This window comes from Thermobia domestica, chromosome 7 (genome assembly GCF_964235325.1).
Source record: "Thermobia domestica chromosome 7, izTheDome1.hap1.1, whole genome shotgun sequence".
NCBI lineage: Eukaryota > Metazoa > Arthropoda > Insecta > Zygentoma > Lepismatidae > Thermobia > Thermobia domestica.
The window spans coordinates 132833415-132850955 of record NC_137460.1 but is presented as its reverse complement, the minus strand read 5'-3'; the positions used below and the strand labels follow the sequence as shown (position 1 = coordinate 132850955).

The window sequence follows — 17541 nt, the reverse complement described above, 5'->3', positions numbered from 1 at the left end:
TGTGCCATTTAGTAAATGTGGAACTTTCCTTATCGTCGCAATCTGTTCAAGTAAACAGTTCTTGTATCACATAATTGTTCATTCTAAAAATGAGTAGAAAGAAAGAAAAGAACGAGCAGCTACCAGTCTTAAAAGAGAAGTTGGTCCATAAGGAAATAGTGGTAAAAGAAAAAGGTTAAGCAAAACACACTATTCATCTGTCGAAGTTGACTGTAAATTTTAAATTTCCTGTATGATGCTTTCTGTATATTATGAAGGAATATAACTCTTACGATTATTACTTCTGTCTAGTTACTGCAGTAAAGTGGTTTGCGGTTAGAAGTACTGTATGTCACTTAGGTATTTACTTTTAAAATTTAGAAACATCTTGGAAGCATCATATTTTTTTCTATAACCACAAGAATTAATATTCCATAAATAAAAGAATTAAATGGACTGAACAGTGACTCAAGTTGTTTTTAAGATAATAACATAGTAAGCATGTTAATTGAATGCCCAAATCAATGTCCATGAAACATCTGTAAGGACAAGTTAAAATTAATATAGGCCTATAGTAGAAATACAATCGCAATCAACTTTTCTTACCAGCAGTAAAACTGCCAAAACGGCATCAGTGACCACTCGCACAGTACGCTTCAAAAAAAACTTAAACTGCAATATGAGAGTTTAAGTTTATTGTGAAACTACGCCTAACAAAACTAGGCAACCAACCTAACGCCTTCGTGGCACTAATCACGCCGGGATAAACCTCGGCTCCGTCCCCCTGCACACTTCGTTTGGAGCAAGAAATGCATAGACCACGTGACTACAAAACACAAATTTCCCACGAGATGGAGTGTTAGAATGAGGTTCTCCTCATTTCTCTTTTCATTTCACATCCTCAGCTTTAAAGAGATAGAAAGAGAAAGAGATGAAAGTGATAAAAACTAAGTAGAAAGAAACATGAGAATTACAAAAGAAAAGAAAATGTGCGTACTGTATATATTGACAAATGACACATATACTTCAAAGGGGACCGCTACAAATTTTGTTATGAACCAAATTTAATAAGTGGGAGATCAGCAAACCACAAATATATAATTACACATACTGAGTGTTATATTACATATATTTTTTAAACAAATAAAATGCTCAGAGAAAGCTGAAAATTTCTTAAAAATCTCAACTATAACTGAAAGAAGAGATTACTTCTCTATTGTTTTTCCTCGTAACATCCATCTACATGGAGAAATGAGAGAGAGAGAGAACATCTTAGAGATTCGCACGTATACATCGAAAACTGCTGGTTATGGAGAACTTTACAGCCCTCGGACGGGATTCGAACGCACACACACTCAACCGATGTAGCTATTCTCACACTGTTAACCTGTTCCTACATCATTAACCATGAAAGCTGGAATGGAATCTGCAGAAAACTAGGTCTTACATATTCATGACAGACCGCCTTTATCCTATGTCTAATTGTTATTTTAAAAAACTATTTATAAACATGCAAAAAATAAAATCAAATGAATAGTTAGTCAAAATGATGTTGGTGCCACCTAATTACTCACTACTTTGCCCGTCTCACTCTATCTCTGATTATATAAATCGAGGAAGAAGAAAAGAAAAAATATATAGAAGTGAGAACACAGGAAGGACAAGCAAAAATAAAAGTTGGAGGAAATTGAATGTTAGTTTCCACGACTAAGGTTTCATATCGATTCAAGTATTTTGCTGATCTGTTTCTTCTTTTGCTTATAAATTTCTTATAAACACCTGTGGAGTAACTACAATGGGATGAGTGAAGCAGTTGCTACAGGGCGCACAGTAAAATGGAAAAAAAAAAATACGGAAAACTGTTCCTTATGCAAAGAACGTGTGAAAAGATTTCGGTAGGTACGCTATGACAATTAGCAGTTAATTGGCAACAATCGATACCGGGGGCGTATCCAGGAATTTTTGAGGGGAGTGCAGGTCGGAAAAATAATCTTGAAATATTTTTCTATATTTAGTTCGCTAACTGAAAATGTGAACTTCATAATGCGTATTTATCTCCGCCCTTCTGTAGGAGGCATTAAGGAAAGCCGTACGAAAGAATCCAGGATTACCATGAACTTGAAATGCATACATTATCTGAAATGATTAGAGACCACCTTCAGAATATTCCTTTTGAGATATATATTTTTTCCATAGCCTTTGAAGAAGCACTTCATTAGGGACTAATTTATATATTTTACTCCTCATGGACGGGCGCGCGGGTCCCATACCTCCTTTCTGGATCCTCACTGGGCGATACCCGAACAATCGTCACTACAATGTTTGTCTAGCTAGCTGCCTAGTGAAAGTTTTGCATAATGAGCCATTGCAACCAGCGCGCCGCGCCTCCTCCCGGGTTCCACCCCCACCCGGGAATAAAAAAGAAAGTTGGGCCTGTTTGAATCCTAGTTGACACTTATAAAACTGTCCTGTATTCCCTACTTATATTAAGAATTATAAGCAATGATATCATTCTACCTTTAAAGTATAAATGTAGCAGAAAAAACAACTTTCGCTCTTTTCGTCTCATCCACCTAAAGACCTGCACGGGCCGGGCCGGGCTTGGGCTGGCCGACACTGATTTCTCTTCAGGTCGGGCCGGGCTGGGGCCGATCAATTGCAATTCTTTAATAATTATTGACTTTCGTTAAACGATAATTGGAATAAAGCCAAACGTTGAAGAAGTGTGTCCGTGAAAAATGTTACAAAGAATGCAATAGCTATTTACAGTTTGTGTTGCTTAGCGGCTCCACTTTCACTATAGAGGATTGCAGGTATTATGCGGTAAATTGAGCTCTGATTGCCTGTCGCTAAACAATATTGCCATCTTCACTTTATGCTAAAAATAAATTAAGTTAGATTTTTGTTACAGGGAATGCAGTTTTTGTTCTGTCGATGATAGGCAAAGTTCTAGCAGGCAATGGTACCATTCGGAAGGCAAGCGTCAGGTTGTTAACCAAAGTTTAGAAAATGTTTCTGAGGGTTAGGTCAAATTTAGTACTAAATTTTGAGAAAGATTCGGCCTCGAGCTATTTTTTTTTTAATTATCGGGCCGGGGTCGGGCCAAAAACTTTTAAAATTTATCGGGCCCGGGCCGGGCTTGGGCCAAGAATTTTGAAAAACTTATCGGGCCGGGCCGGGCTTGGGCCGAAAATCTCCAAAATTTTTCGGGCCCGGGCTGGGCCGGGCCTAGATACGTTCGGGTTGGATTGGGCTCGGGCCGAAAAATTCGGCCCGTGCAGGTCTCTACATCCACCCTGATTAAAAGAATAAATAAACCTGTGTATTAAAATAATCATTCATAATTAAATACAATTTACATGTTTTACAAACCATATAAAAGAATTTTTCGCACGCTCTCCTCAACTCACTGCAAGAAAAGTATTTTCCAGGGTAAAATCATTTAGACCCCTATAACGAACCATATACATAAAGGAAAGAACCAGGCAAAGTATCTATTGTATTATTTTATTTTATTATTATCGTTATTATTTTATTAAATTGGATTAAGTACAGAAAACTATTTTTAATTTAATTTCCTATGAGCATAATTAATGTTAAGTACATGAATAGGAAAAAATAAGTAAAAAGTTTAGGTTTCTTAATAAAAATTTTTACATATATACATACGTATATATATATATATATATATATATATATATATATATATATATATATATATATATATATATATATATATATATATATATATATATATATATATATATATATATATATATATATACACGCAACAGCTGAAATGCTTGGGGAAGGGGGCGGTATGAGTAAATCTATGATTGATCGATCCAGGGCGCAGTAAAACTTGTTACGCCACAGATGAACACTACATGGTTGCTGCGGAAAAATTAGTGACCTATTATTTAGCATAAACACACATTTTTCACTATTTCTAAGACAGCGAGAAAACAAGGCAACGTGTGCATTCGATACATTTTTACAAATTAATATTTGTTACTTAGCAAGCCATTTAGAAGAAACAAAATATGCAATACATTAAATATATAGCACAGTTGTGAACCTTCTTTTCGGATGTGTGTTAAATCCTTTGCTCTTTTCCCTCCATTCTCCCTCTCTCTCACTCACCCCCCATATATATATATCCTTGACATTCAGTTTCCTCCAACTTTTATTTTTGCTTGTCCTTCCTGGGTTCTCACCTCTATACTTTTTTTCTTTTCTTCTTCCTCGATTTATATAATCAGAGATAGATTGAGACAGGCAAAGTGATGAGAAATTAGGTGGCACCAACATCATTTTGACTAACTATTCATTTGATTTTCTTTATGCATGTGTATAAATAGCTTTTTAAAATAACAATTAGACATAGAATAAAGGTGGTCTGTCATGAATATGTAAGACCTAGTTTTCTGCAGATTATATTACAGCTTTCATGGTTAATGAGGTAGGAGCAGGTTAACAGTATGAGAATAGCTATACATCGGTGGAGTGCGTATGCTTTCTAATGCTATGGTTCTGCGTTCGAATCCCGTCCGAAGGCTGTAAATTTTTCCATTTAGCAGTTTCCGATGTCGTATACGTGCGAATCTCTAAGATGTTCTCTCTCTCTCATTTCCCCGTGTAGATGGATGCTACGAGGAAAAACAATAGAGAAGTAATCTCTTCTTTCCGTTATAATTGCAATTTTTAAGAAATTTTCAGCTTTCTCTGAGCATTTTATTTGTTTAAAAAATATATATAATATAACACTCACTATGTGTAATTATATATTTGTGGTTTGCTGATTCTCCCACTTATTATATCTGGTTCATAACAACATTTGAGCGGTTCCCTTCGAAGTATATGTGTCGTTTGTCAATATATACAGTACTCACATTTTCTTTTCTTTTGTATTTCTCATGTTTCTTTTTACTTAGTTTTTATCACTTTCATCTCTTTCTCTTTCTATCTCTTTAAAGCTGAGGATGTAAAATGAAAAGAGAAATGAAGAGAACCTCATTCTATCACTCCATCTGGTGGGAAATGTGTTTTGCAGTTACGTGGTCTATGCATTTCTTGCTCCAAATGAAGTGTGCAGGGGGACGGAGCCGAGGTTTATCCCGGCGTGATTAGTGCCACGAAGGCGTTAGGTTGGTTGCCTAGGTTGTTAGGCGTAGTTTCACAATGAGCTTAAACTCTCATGTTGCAGTTTTTTTGCGTCGTGCTGTACATTGCCAATGAAGAAAATGTATGCCACAATTACCAAAAGACATTTATTGCTGTTACCAGGAAGCACAAAGAGAATTTACCTATTCTTCTCTTGTATCATGTTACCTCAGATTTTGATTTTCGAAGAAAAAGATGATTTTATTTGTGTGGAAACTGCTCGCATTCTCGCACTGCTCAACATGACCTTGGCACAGCGATGACACGTTTGTGTGTTAACTTTCGCCCATGTCCTTAACTCTTAAATTTCATTGTTCATTGATAAGATGATCACATTGAACTCAACGAAGTGACATGCTTGACTCACATTTTCAGTTTTCGAGAAAATTAAAAGAAAAAACTTTTGTGACGGTAAAAGATATGTTATTCATTGTTAATGATATTTTAATTTACAGAGTTTTTGGGGGGAGGAGAAATTGTTATTTATTTATGCACTATTTATGTGTAGCAACCTTCATAGTTAATATACGTATTGTATCTATGGTTGTTTGTATTTTCCTAATGGTGACACGTACTCCTTTATGCACATACTACTTGTAAGAATACTTAGAATACTTAGAATAGAATAATGGGTTGCATATTCAGAGCAGTGTTAAACATTCAGAATAATTATTAAATATTCCCGGCGGGAGCTCATGTGGTTCGGATTCCACGTTAATCAGTAGGTCCACATCTCATATAGCCTCGCTGCTGAAAGGGATGTTAAACTCAAAATCAACTCAACTCAATTATTAAATACTCAGAAAAATAGATTGAATATTAAGATAATGAAGTAAATATTCAGAATAATGGATTAACTACTCAGAATGATGTATTAAATATTCAAAATAATGGACTAAACATACAAGATAATGGATAAAATATTCAGAATAATGGTTTAAATATTCAAAATAATGTATTAAATATTCAAAATAATGGACTAAACATTCAGAATAAAGGGCTAAACATTCAGAATAATGGATTAAATATTTATAATAACGGACTAAACACTCAGAATAATGGACCAAACATTCAGAATAATGTGTTAAATATTTAGAATAATGCATTACAAATAGCAACTTCCCTTAAGTGTAAGACTTTACGGTTTACAATACAAAAATACGTCAATAGAGGCTTTAAAACGGTGATATGCATCTATGATACACATTACTGCAGTGTAGAACGGAATGTACTTTTCGTTCCAGTCTTGAATTATATATATATATATATATATAAAGCGGTATCTAAATGAAATGTCTTCGGTACATAAATAAAATGAAATACTCTAAAACTCGGTAATATAACGACCAGAGTTCTAATTGAGTTAGGTGAGGTCAGTACATCGACTTTCACTTTTATAATCTCCCTGCGTCTATTGCAAATGAACTGGAGATAAAGTGCATAATTTGCAACATTTCCAATTTTCACTTCTGCTTTAACATTTACGTGGACTACGTGTCACACATCGTAATTAAATTAGTTTAATGAGTTATTTGTTGTGTCTATCACCTGTAAAAGTACTATCATATCTCCAGAGCTATTTCCTTACGTTATAATTATATAAATAATGATTTATTATATATTCCGTACGTTATAAGTACATATAGAAATATAAATATTTTAAGTTCATTATAATACTATTTGCTATATACAAACCAATATGAGTCCTATTTGTCAGTTTTCCTAACAATGAAGATTACCTATTAGGTCTCTGAATGTTTCATATTTATTTAAAAGCATTTCATAATATGTCGAACTTTCTTATATAAGTCATAATTACACAATTCCTAAATCGCAAATGTCAGTGTATAAGAAAAGAATAAATTAACATGTATTAATTACTTTATCAACATCATATTAAGAAAAAAGTGTGTTCAGCCGTCCATGACCACTGTAGATTAGTTACTTTATTCTTTCTTACTATTAATGGATTTTCGGAAGTTTTTTCTCTCCTTGAATTCAGCTCAAAAAAACTATCTAAAGTGCCTTGTTTATATAGTAATGGATATACTATTCAAAAAACTTTAAAGGTGTGAAATTCTTGGGGGATGGGAGGAATCCTCCCATAAACGTATTTATATGCAACCCGCATGACCGTGTCACTCGGCGGGTTAACATAAATGACAGGCGATATAATGTTAACATTTACTGCAATCTACTATGGTTTTTATCATATCACTTGAAAGCGAAAAAGTAAAAATTATCTAAGTAACAAAGTTTATTGCGTTCCGGGGTGACCGCAGCGAAGCGGGGCGGGTTAACATAAATGACAGGCGATATAATGTTAACATTTACTGCAATCTTCTATGGTTTTTATCATATCACTTGAAAGCGAAAAAGTAAAAATTATCTAAGTAACAAAGTTTATTGCGTTCCGGGGTGACCGCAGCGAAGCGGGGTGAACGCTGCTAGTTAACATATATTTCACATGTAGGTCTAATTAACGGATGAACCCATTGAAATAACATGGGTTAACTTTTCTTCTCCTTCTTATACTCTTAGAAACTAAAATTATTCAGTTTTGGCGATTTTCTGTGGATTAGTTCTAGGAAGCTACAAACATGGCAAAGTTCATCATTGTTGTCTTATCAGAAGTTCCTAGGGTATAGAAGATGTTCCATTTAAATAACATGGAAAAGATTTTTTAGTTGTTCATGGAACATCACTGAAGTTGGAATTTTTTATTTTGGTGATTTACTTAGATAATAGTATTTAAAACTTACAAGGATAACCAATTTCAAGTTTTTTTTAAAAAAAAAATCCAATTCCATTTACATAAAACATGAGATTTTATGTCCAAAAATATACGCCCATTTAAATAGCATGGAGAATTTTTGCATCCTCTTCTTTTTCACCTCCTGAAAATGTAAAAAATAACATACTTTTGACATTTTTATGTTGGTTTCTTGGTTCGGATTCCACGTTAATCAGTAGGTCCACGTCTCATATAGCCTCGCTGCTGAACGGGACGCTAAACTAAAAATCAACAAAATCAAATTATTTTCTGAGGCTATAACCATGTCAAATTCCAGATTTTCATCTCAATCGGAAGTACCCATCGTTTTCACGTCGAGAATGGCCTGAAATAAGGAGAAGCGTTGTGGCCATTATTATTCAACTTTGTACTGGAATACGCTATAAGGAAAATCAAAGATAGCAACCAGGGCCTAGAGTTGAACTGTGTTCACCAGGTTATAGCGAATGCTGATTATGTAAATTTAATAGGGGATTATAGGAGAACTGTAGAAGGAAATGCAGAGGTCTTATTAAACGGGAAATAGGTTTAGAAGTAAATGCAGAGAAAACTAAATACATGAAAGTATGTCGGGACCGTAATGTTGCAAATTATGGACGCGTTGAAATATTAAATAATACTTTTGATAAAGTGGATACTTTCAAATATCTAGGATCAATATTAACAGACGAAAATCATATTCACAAAGAAATTAAATGTCGACTAAAAGCAAGAATTCGTATTATTATTCAATTCAAAATCTCTTGTCCTCGCGAATTCTGTCGAAGAATTTGAAACTTAAAATATGTAAAACGATAATTATGCCTGTCGTTGTATATGGTTGCGAAACATGGTCGCTTACTCTGAGGGAAGAACATTGACTGAAATTATTTGAGAACAATATCCTGAGACGAATATTCGAACCCAAAAGGAATGAGAATGGGGAATGGTGGAAACTTCATAACGAGGAACTACGTAATTTATACGGTTTACCAAACATTGTTAGGGTTAGGTGGGCAGGTCATGTAGCTAGGATGGGAGAAAGTAGAAACGCTTTCAAAATCTTGACTGGAAGACCAATCGGAAAAAGATCATTAGGGAGACCTAGGCACAGATGGGAGGACAATATTACGATGGATCTCGAAGGATTCAGTTGGCTAAGGACAGAAGTCCGTGGAGAGCTTTTGTAAACGCAGCATTAAACCTCCCGGTTCCATAGGCCATAGAGTTAGTTAGTTAGTTACTTTATCGGAAGTACCCGTGATTTTGTCAGTTCATTTAGCTTTGCGTCTGAACGCAACTGTTGTGTCAAGGGTTTAAACCTTAAAAGCTCAGCCCCTAATTAAGCTAGGAAGCTAATTTTAGTATAAATGTGTTCTGAAGGATGAAGTTTGCCACCAATATGCATTTTATGTATGTAGTTTTTTTTTTTTTTTTTTTTTTTTTTTTTAGCATAACCCCTTGGGGATACAATTATAAAAATTGGTACGTGAAACAATGAAACAGTTCACTGCACACTAATACCCTGCAAAAGTATTTGTTGTTTATATGGGGGTTGTAGGGGGGGGGGAATTTGGCCAATTTTTTGAGTGTCAGTTTCTTGACGTAAATTACATCCATTTTCTGGATAGTTCCATATAAGACAAGATATCTTTTCACTGAATTGGTGTAGAAGCATAATTCTTGTTTCTGTATGTTCTGCGGACAATAATGAAAAGAATGGTGTGCATATAACGTGATACTATGGTGTGTATGTGGGGGGGGGGGCAAGTGTCAAATTCAATTAATTGAATGAAATTATACACAGGGCGTTTTTAAAGGGATTTTCTTCTAAATTTTTATCTTTGAATTTTTATCTATATTTTTATGTTTTAGCTTTGTACTGAAGTAATGGCTACCATTTTATTATATTATTGTCACAAGTGTATTGTCTATACATTAGTTCCATGTTGTCAGCGTAGGGTGACTTAAGGGTTGCTAGGGCTTCAAAATTATATTTTTTTCATATTTTTTAAAGCATATTTTTGTTTCTTCTTCTATGAATAGGGCAGGAATTCCACATGTAATACCTCGTTGGAATCAGTGTACCATAAGCTTTCCAACGAGATGATAATTAGGGGGGGGGATCACCAAAGTCAACAAAGTGAAAGTCTAGGATTTCGTTCAAATCCCTGCCTGGCGTACAAAGAATATATTACTGATGGCCTGAGAACAATCCGTCTCCAAGTCTTCAAATGCTGCAAGGATTTAATTAGTTACTAGGTTAGCTTTTTTACCCAGTTACCAACCTTTTTTTTTATCTAAAATACTCTTTTGATCATCGCTAAGATCAGTTCATTTTGACACCTTTGCGTCTCTACTTCTCACTTCCAGACACTGCCAAGGCTAATAATCGTAAGATTAGTCCGTTCTTGAATACACTACTTATCTGCAGTTTACTGCCTGACATTGGGGGCGCGGTAGCTCAGTGGTAGAGCGTTCATCTCCGGTGCTTGGGGTCCCTGGTTCGATCCCAGCCCGCGTCGTGTGGACTTTGTGGTGGAGAAACACCGTGCTCGTGGGTTTTTTCGGGGTTCTCCCGTTTCCTCCCACTTTCTTCATTCCACTATTTCACTCATATCTCACCATCATCGTCTCCTTTAGCCTAACGGCATAACCGTGGGACGTAAAACTTAAAAATTTCTTTTCATTTTACTGCCTGACATAAATTATTATTTCTTCCGTACGCCTGTATCTGCATGCAAGGCCAGCCATAGGCAATTTGCTGTCCCCTTTCTCCAGAAAAAAACAAATCTTAAAAGCCACGATTTTAAGTATGCCACCCTATCAGGAACAACGAAGAGGGAAAGAACACTTGGACTCAGAAAGGCTAAACACTACAAATACAATCTCGTTGTGTCTTTTTTTTTTTTTTTAATAATCTATTATGTTAGTGAAAGGTAAAGCAAACACACCTGCAGAAGAAAGATGATAATCCTTTCTATAGCCTTCAATACCGAGCTTCAATCTGAATATATCAGTGTGCAGTTCCAGTGCAACTAGTTCTTTTATATTTATTTCTTGATTTTCTTTCTACATCTATTAATTTTTTTAACATTTGCAATGATAAGGGACATGTTTATGGCAAATGCAAGACTAGTCTTCACATCATCAAAATTGTGATAATTGACTAAATGGGGCAGGTGTTCGATACTTTCGAGAATTAAGCTCTTGTATTTGACAACAGTCAAGTAATTATTGCTGGGATTTGTTTGACCATTCGCTTTAGCACTGTCCATGTATACAACCTTAAACTAATGCGACCTAAACATGATTTATGAATGTAGTATTCAAATAGAAGGTCAGCTTAGTAAATTTAACTACCATTATCATGAAGTCCTTTTCCTACAAGAAATATTTATTTTAAATAATATAGTTATGACAGATTTTGCAGCCCTTCAGAACTTGCCATCCCAAACAAATGCACGTGTTGCACATATGGTAGAGCCGGCTCTGCTACGCCTGTATCTGCATCTATACAAGTTTTAGTACTAATAGAATGAAATTTCATCGCTCTTCCACTGGCAAATACATTTGTGTTGAAATATTACAATTACAGTAATACTTGGAGAAAATTCCAAGTGCAAGTTCGGTGAAGCTTAAAAGACTTAGTTAAATGTTCAGTGGACAAATGATACAAGTAACTTGAATGTTAACAATGCAAAATTGATACAAATATGTGTATATAATTTGAAACGCGTATCTTATTTCCTGAAGAAAGTTAGAAGTAGCGAAAAATTTGAGAAAACTACGTCATAAAAGTCATATGTTCGAAATTCTTACTTTTTAAAAAAAATTGAAAATATAACAATCCTAGACTTAATCAACAAGCTATACATTGTGTTTCAAAAAGAACGCCAACAACGTTTGGGAGGTGATTTCTGACACCAAGATAAGACGAAAAGTATAGACAAACCTGGATGCACGAATGCTTCTTGTCGGAGTTATAGGCTGCCGAAAACATAAAAATGAACTTTAAACATCCATAGCTCCAATACTACGGGACCTACCATAGTCGGGTCAAGACTTTATTTAGGAATTAGTATGTGCCCTATCCAAATATCCATATTTCAGAATCCTGTGGTATCTCCACAACACTTTTTATAGAGATAGTTGGTGAGTGCTTCAAATATGCCCTTATCCAAATTGCCTCAATAAAAATTGTTGCCTGAAAATCTTAGAATTCTAAAATATGCATTTTCGAACAGCGCATACATTAGTTCCTAAGTGAAGTCTTGACTCGACTACGGTAGGTTCCATAGTTTTGAAGCTATGAACCTTTAAACTTCATTTTTTTTTTTTTGTTTTTTTTTTTTTTTCATGTTTTCGGCAGCCTATAATTTCGAAAGGAAGCATTTGTGCACCCAGGTTGGTCTATACTTTTTGCCTTATGTTGGTGTGAGGAATCACCTTCCAAACGTTATCGACGGTGTTTTGAAACACCTTGTATATGGTATTTAAAGTTATCTTTCCCAAGAATTATGTAACTGCATACATAATTAATATAGGTATAGAAACGCAATTACCGGTATTTTCTTGTTTGTCTTCAATTGCATGTGATTTTAGTTTCGTTTTTCTCAAAAGAAGTCTTTTTCATTTTCTCACACGTAAATTTGCACATTATTCTAACCTTGATTTTTATTTTTAAATATTTTTAAATGCCAATGTACGTCAATGATGTAGCAGGGATAACTAAGTTCGTGGCCTAAGGCATTAAATAAAATAAAGGTTTCCATTTAATATATACATTTCCCAATATATAAAATCTCCTTCGACTGAAATGCATTTCTCACATCCGGCTGGCATACAATGCTTTAAAACCGCCGGAGTTAATATGCATTTTCTTTGATTTTAAAATAGCTTTCTACGGCCGCCTTGAGTTCGTTGTTATCTTCAGATCTCCGGATTTATAACTCTTTTTTTTTTTTTTAGATTGAATAAAATAAAATAGTAGCTCGGAACCAGGTCTAGGTTGTAGGGTGGATGGTCTCTCTGTATTAGCTGTATTTTTAAAGCTTGTCTTGAAATTCGCGCCATGTGAACCAGTGCGTTATCCTCCGAAAATAGCACTTCAAGGCTGAATTTCCCACACCGCTCCTGTAAGACTGCTTTCACGCCCTGAGCCTTTACGGAATACTGACCATTCATCGTAGTCCCCTTTGCAGATAATCCGTCAGCAAAACATCTTCGCTATCCCAAAAAAATTGTCGCCGTAAGTTTGAAACCAACTTTTCCATCTTGTATTTCTTCGGCTGTCTTTCTTCTCTTTTTTTAAAATTCCACTCCTTAGAACCTTGTTCCGACTCCAGATCATATTGGAAAATTCAAGTCTTATTCACAGTTACGATTTGGGTCAAATTTAGTCGAGATTGACTCAGGCTAATTCCAAAAATTTCTTTTACAGTTCTCTAGTCGTCTTTGGTTGTCTATAAAGCGCATTTTGTCTCCTATATCTATAAAGCGCATTTTGTCTACAGTTTCTGTTTAAAAATGTACGTATTTTGTCCACCGCTCCTCTATTTAAGAAACGACGCATTTTGTCCATATTTCCTCGATTTAAAGAAGAACACATTTTATCAAGAGCTCTTCTATTAAAAAAGAAAAAAATAATTTTGTTCATGACACCTCTATTTAAAGCAGAATGCATTTTATCCATAGCTCTTCTATTTAAAAAGAACAGACGCATAGTGCACAAAGAATTCAAGTCCACTTTTGGTCATCATATTTAACATTGGCATCAGCAGGATATAAACGTTGGGGGGCAGACTACCGGGGGACGAGGGTTTATAAAATACCCTGCAGGAATGCGGGATGTCCGGAAGTCATCCTGCGGAAATTTTTTTTAAAAAATAGCCTTTGTGCATTGTATTTTAAAGTATTCTTGATTTAAAAAGGAAACAAAAACTAATTTTTTTGTGTTTTATTTTTACCTTTGATAGTTTTTTTTTTTTGGGGGGGAAATGTGATTCGAAAAAAGCACACACACTTTACAGTTTGTTTGTTAAAACAATAAAATTCAACCTAGTTTTACAGTTTTAATTAAATTTAAATTACACCAAGTGTATGTCAAAAACAAAATAATAATAAAAGTTAGTGTGAACTGAACACTCAAAAATAAGCCTACAACCAAGTTTTACGTGTAGGCCTACAAGCCTACAACTAGAAAAAAAAGTTCTAATGTAAATGAGGTTCAACAATGTATAGTTTTAAAAAAATAGTTCAAAATTATGTTTTTTAAGCGAAACTAAACTCGCTTTGCTGTATGCTATCTACACAAAAACAGTTTGTTACTCTACATTCACTTTCAGAGGGCCAAAAACTGCTTTCCATTTTCACAATTGGAAACATTTTTTTTTCTTTCATATCCACTTTGCCTAACACTGTTTTGTGAACGTAGCAAACTGCTACATGCTTGAGGCTCGTTTGGGTCATAGCTGATCTAAGATACTTGAAATATTGGGGGGACGTAAACTGTTTTACAAATTAATATTGGGGGACATGTCCCCGGTGGGATTGATGCCCATGTCCAGATATTAATAACTCCTATAATGCTATAATGTTATTTAAAAAAAAAAGTGTTTAGTTTCCCAAGTATTTAAACGGAGCGTACAAACTTTGGTCTCATTTACTAAAAAACTTCGGTAATTGGATTTGTGTTCTGAACGGCCCATATATTCTAAATAGCCTTTTTTCCCTAACATATAAGTGTAACTATTAATATAGCAATGTTTAGTTGACACAGACTAAAATTGAAATCTGACCACATGATTTAAGGTACGGTATTTCAGTGTGAGAATCTGGTCAAGCTGTTTGTGAATCCCTGAGCTGCAATCAAACGAAAAATAAATTAAGCCACAGGAGTGATAGAACCTGGACCCTGACCAATTAGAAGGTAGACGCCTTACCGATTATGCAAACGTAGTTCTAGGTGATAAAGTAAACACATGTAGATTAAGACAGTAGTAATATATTGTATTACAGTAACAAGAACTTTAGCAATATACTGCAATATGTAATAAGAGTCAAAGTAATATACTGTAATATAGTATGCCTAATAGTCTAAGACATTTAAGCAATATACTCTCATATATAGAGTTATCAAAAAGTCATGCAACCCAATAAACAAATGTTTTTCTTTGTTTTGTTGCAGGTGGCAAGTGGTGATAATTCCGGTAATGAACTTGTAGTATAGCACCATAACACAAGAGGAAAATAATTTTCATTTTGGAAAAGTACATTAGGTTTGAGTAACGAAACCAACGCGACAATTATGCAGAAGCACACCTCGAAAAGACATAAGATATTAAATATTTGTGGGACACATTCAAGAAAATTGGAAGTGTGTCAGTTGTCTTCAAAATGGCAGACCAACAGTTCTCACCAAAGAACAAATTGACATATATTAGTGCAGCACTGAAGAACAGTTCGTAGAAGTCATTATTATTGCTCAGGTTGTGTAGTCAGAATGGTGTGCCTTTCGCTTTATCATATACTCTTATAAGAAAACCGTTACAAATATTTCCGTACAAAATCGGAGTCGTGCAGTATTTTCTTATCTGAAATAGGAATATCTGAAGTCAGCAGCTCACACAACTGCTTGCATCCTTTGGGAAAACTCCAGATCAACACTTAACGAACAGTGGACATTTCATGTGCAACATTCCAGACCTAGTTCAGAAATTTGATCAGAACTTGCATATTGGTGAAGCAGTAAATTGGGGCACTTTTCAACATCTTTGTATTATCTCCAACGTAGCTTTTGAGAGTAACAGAACAATTTTATTTATATATTTCTGGAATTAGTAGGAAATGGGAAGCCGGTTACAACAAATGTACGTTACTACATATAAATGTCAGCTTCAGGAATTGATTACATGATTATTGTTTTTAGAAATGGTTATTATTCTTAGAAGCACTTACTTGTAACCTGCTAAAACATTAAGAAGCGTAGTTTTGCCAGCTCCTGATGCTCCTAATAACGCAGTGAGCTGCCCAGACTGGAAGAGTCCACTGACACCACGAAGAATTGTTTTAGTGCCTGAAATAAAACAACAATACATAAAACGTGGGTTTTATTACATTTTCCTTTAGCTATAGAAGTGTTCCTTTCATTATTATTATATTTTATAATATTTAACATGCAAATAGAATGTAATACAAACACGATTACCTTTAACTTGTACTCCAAAACATTTTGGAAAGATTAGAAAATTTCTGAAATATTAAATGAATGTTTGAATACACTGTAGTTACTATAAACTAATAACGGAGCTCCCTAATGTGACATTTCATTGAGAGCCACGGCTTTTAGTTGGGAATTGTGTGATCATATAACTACATCTTAAGTATTTCCCCATAAGTATTTCCCCAACTAGGTTAACAATAAAAATATTCTGTAAAGTCATCTGAAACACACTTAGGATGACATGCGCTACCTACTTACTCAACCTGAGAAAATCGGTCAGAAATTCAATCATGTTACAGTTTAGAAAATTAATTGATCGTATACCTTGTACAGGGTGTTTCAAAATGAACCTCGAGAATTTTAAGTGTTATTTATTACTTTGTAGTATTCATTACAATTAACTTACAATTATAAATAATAGAAAATATATCAAATGAAAGATAAAATCAAACAGTTTTCTACGCATGCATGGAGATCACTGTTTGCTCTGTCTGCCATTAGAAAACGCTAGCACCAAAGATGGCGACTACTGAGCAGAAAGTTTTTGATGTTTTACATTTTGCAAAGACTGAACCTGTAGTTACAGTGCAAAAGTCTGTGTAGAGAATTTTAAAGAGACGTTTACAACTACGTCCTTATCGTTTGCAGCTGCTAGAAGCTCTAAAGCCTACAGACTATGGTTTACGTGGCAACTTTGCAAATGAAATGTTGCTGCATGACAATGAAGATTTTCTGGATCGTGTCGTCTTCAGTGATGAAACGACACTTCACGTAAGTGGCGATGTAAACACTCATAATTTTCACATCTAGGGATCAGCATATTCCCACGAGATGGAACAGTTACAACGAGACTCTCCTAAATTGTATGTGTTTTGTGCTATATCCCGGCGGAAAGTATGGAATTTTTCTGCCTATAGGCTCGATGTATGATGTGTGACGGATGGTGCTCACATTGAACACTTGTACTCAAAACTCAAAACATTGAACTCAAAACTGTTTGAGTTGCTCTTTCATTTGATGTATTATTTATATTTGTACTTTAAATGTAATAAATACTACAAAACCTTAAATTCCTGCTATTCATTTTGAAACACCCTGTATTATAACAGCATAAAAGCAGACACTGTCAGATTGGCCAAAAAGTCCCATGTCAAGTGAGTAGTTGAAACGAGCAAGGACAAAGACAACAGACAAAAGAACTCAACTACAGTAAATCACACAACTCTTCAAAAAGAAAAACGGGAAAAATCTCTAATTTGCGAGTAAGACTTATAAGCGAACATGTGAAAGTAATTTATAATAGTCATTTCACTTGTTATAAATATTTTAGACTTCAAAATTACAATTGCTCTTTTATATATCTAATATAAATAAAATAAAGAGTTTGTTTGTGTGTCTGTTT

The 17541-nt window shown here is 34.7% G+C and overlaps 1 protein-coding gene across 1 annotated transcript in view; it reads right to left on the bottom strand.

The window, feature by feature from the left end:
* Positions 1–17541, bottom strand: part of LOC145690402 (ATP-binding cassette sub-family G member 1-like) — a 271412-nt gene that overhangs the window by 142171 nt on the left and 111700 nt on the right. The window contains exon 2 of the mRNA XM_081765244.1: positions 15875–15992. Coding sequence (XP_081621370.1) covers positions 15875–15992 — 118 coding nt within the window. The remainder of the gene's footprint in view (positions 1–15874; positions 15993–17541) is intronic.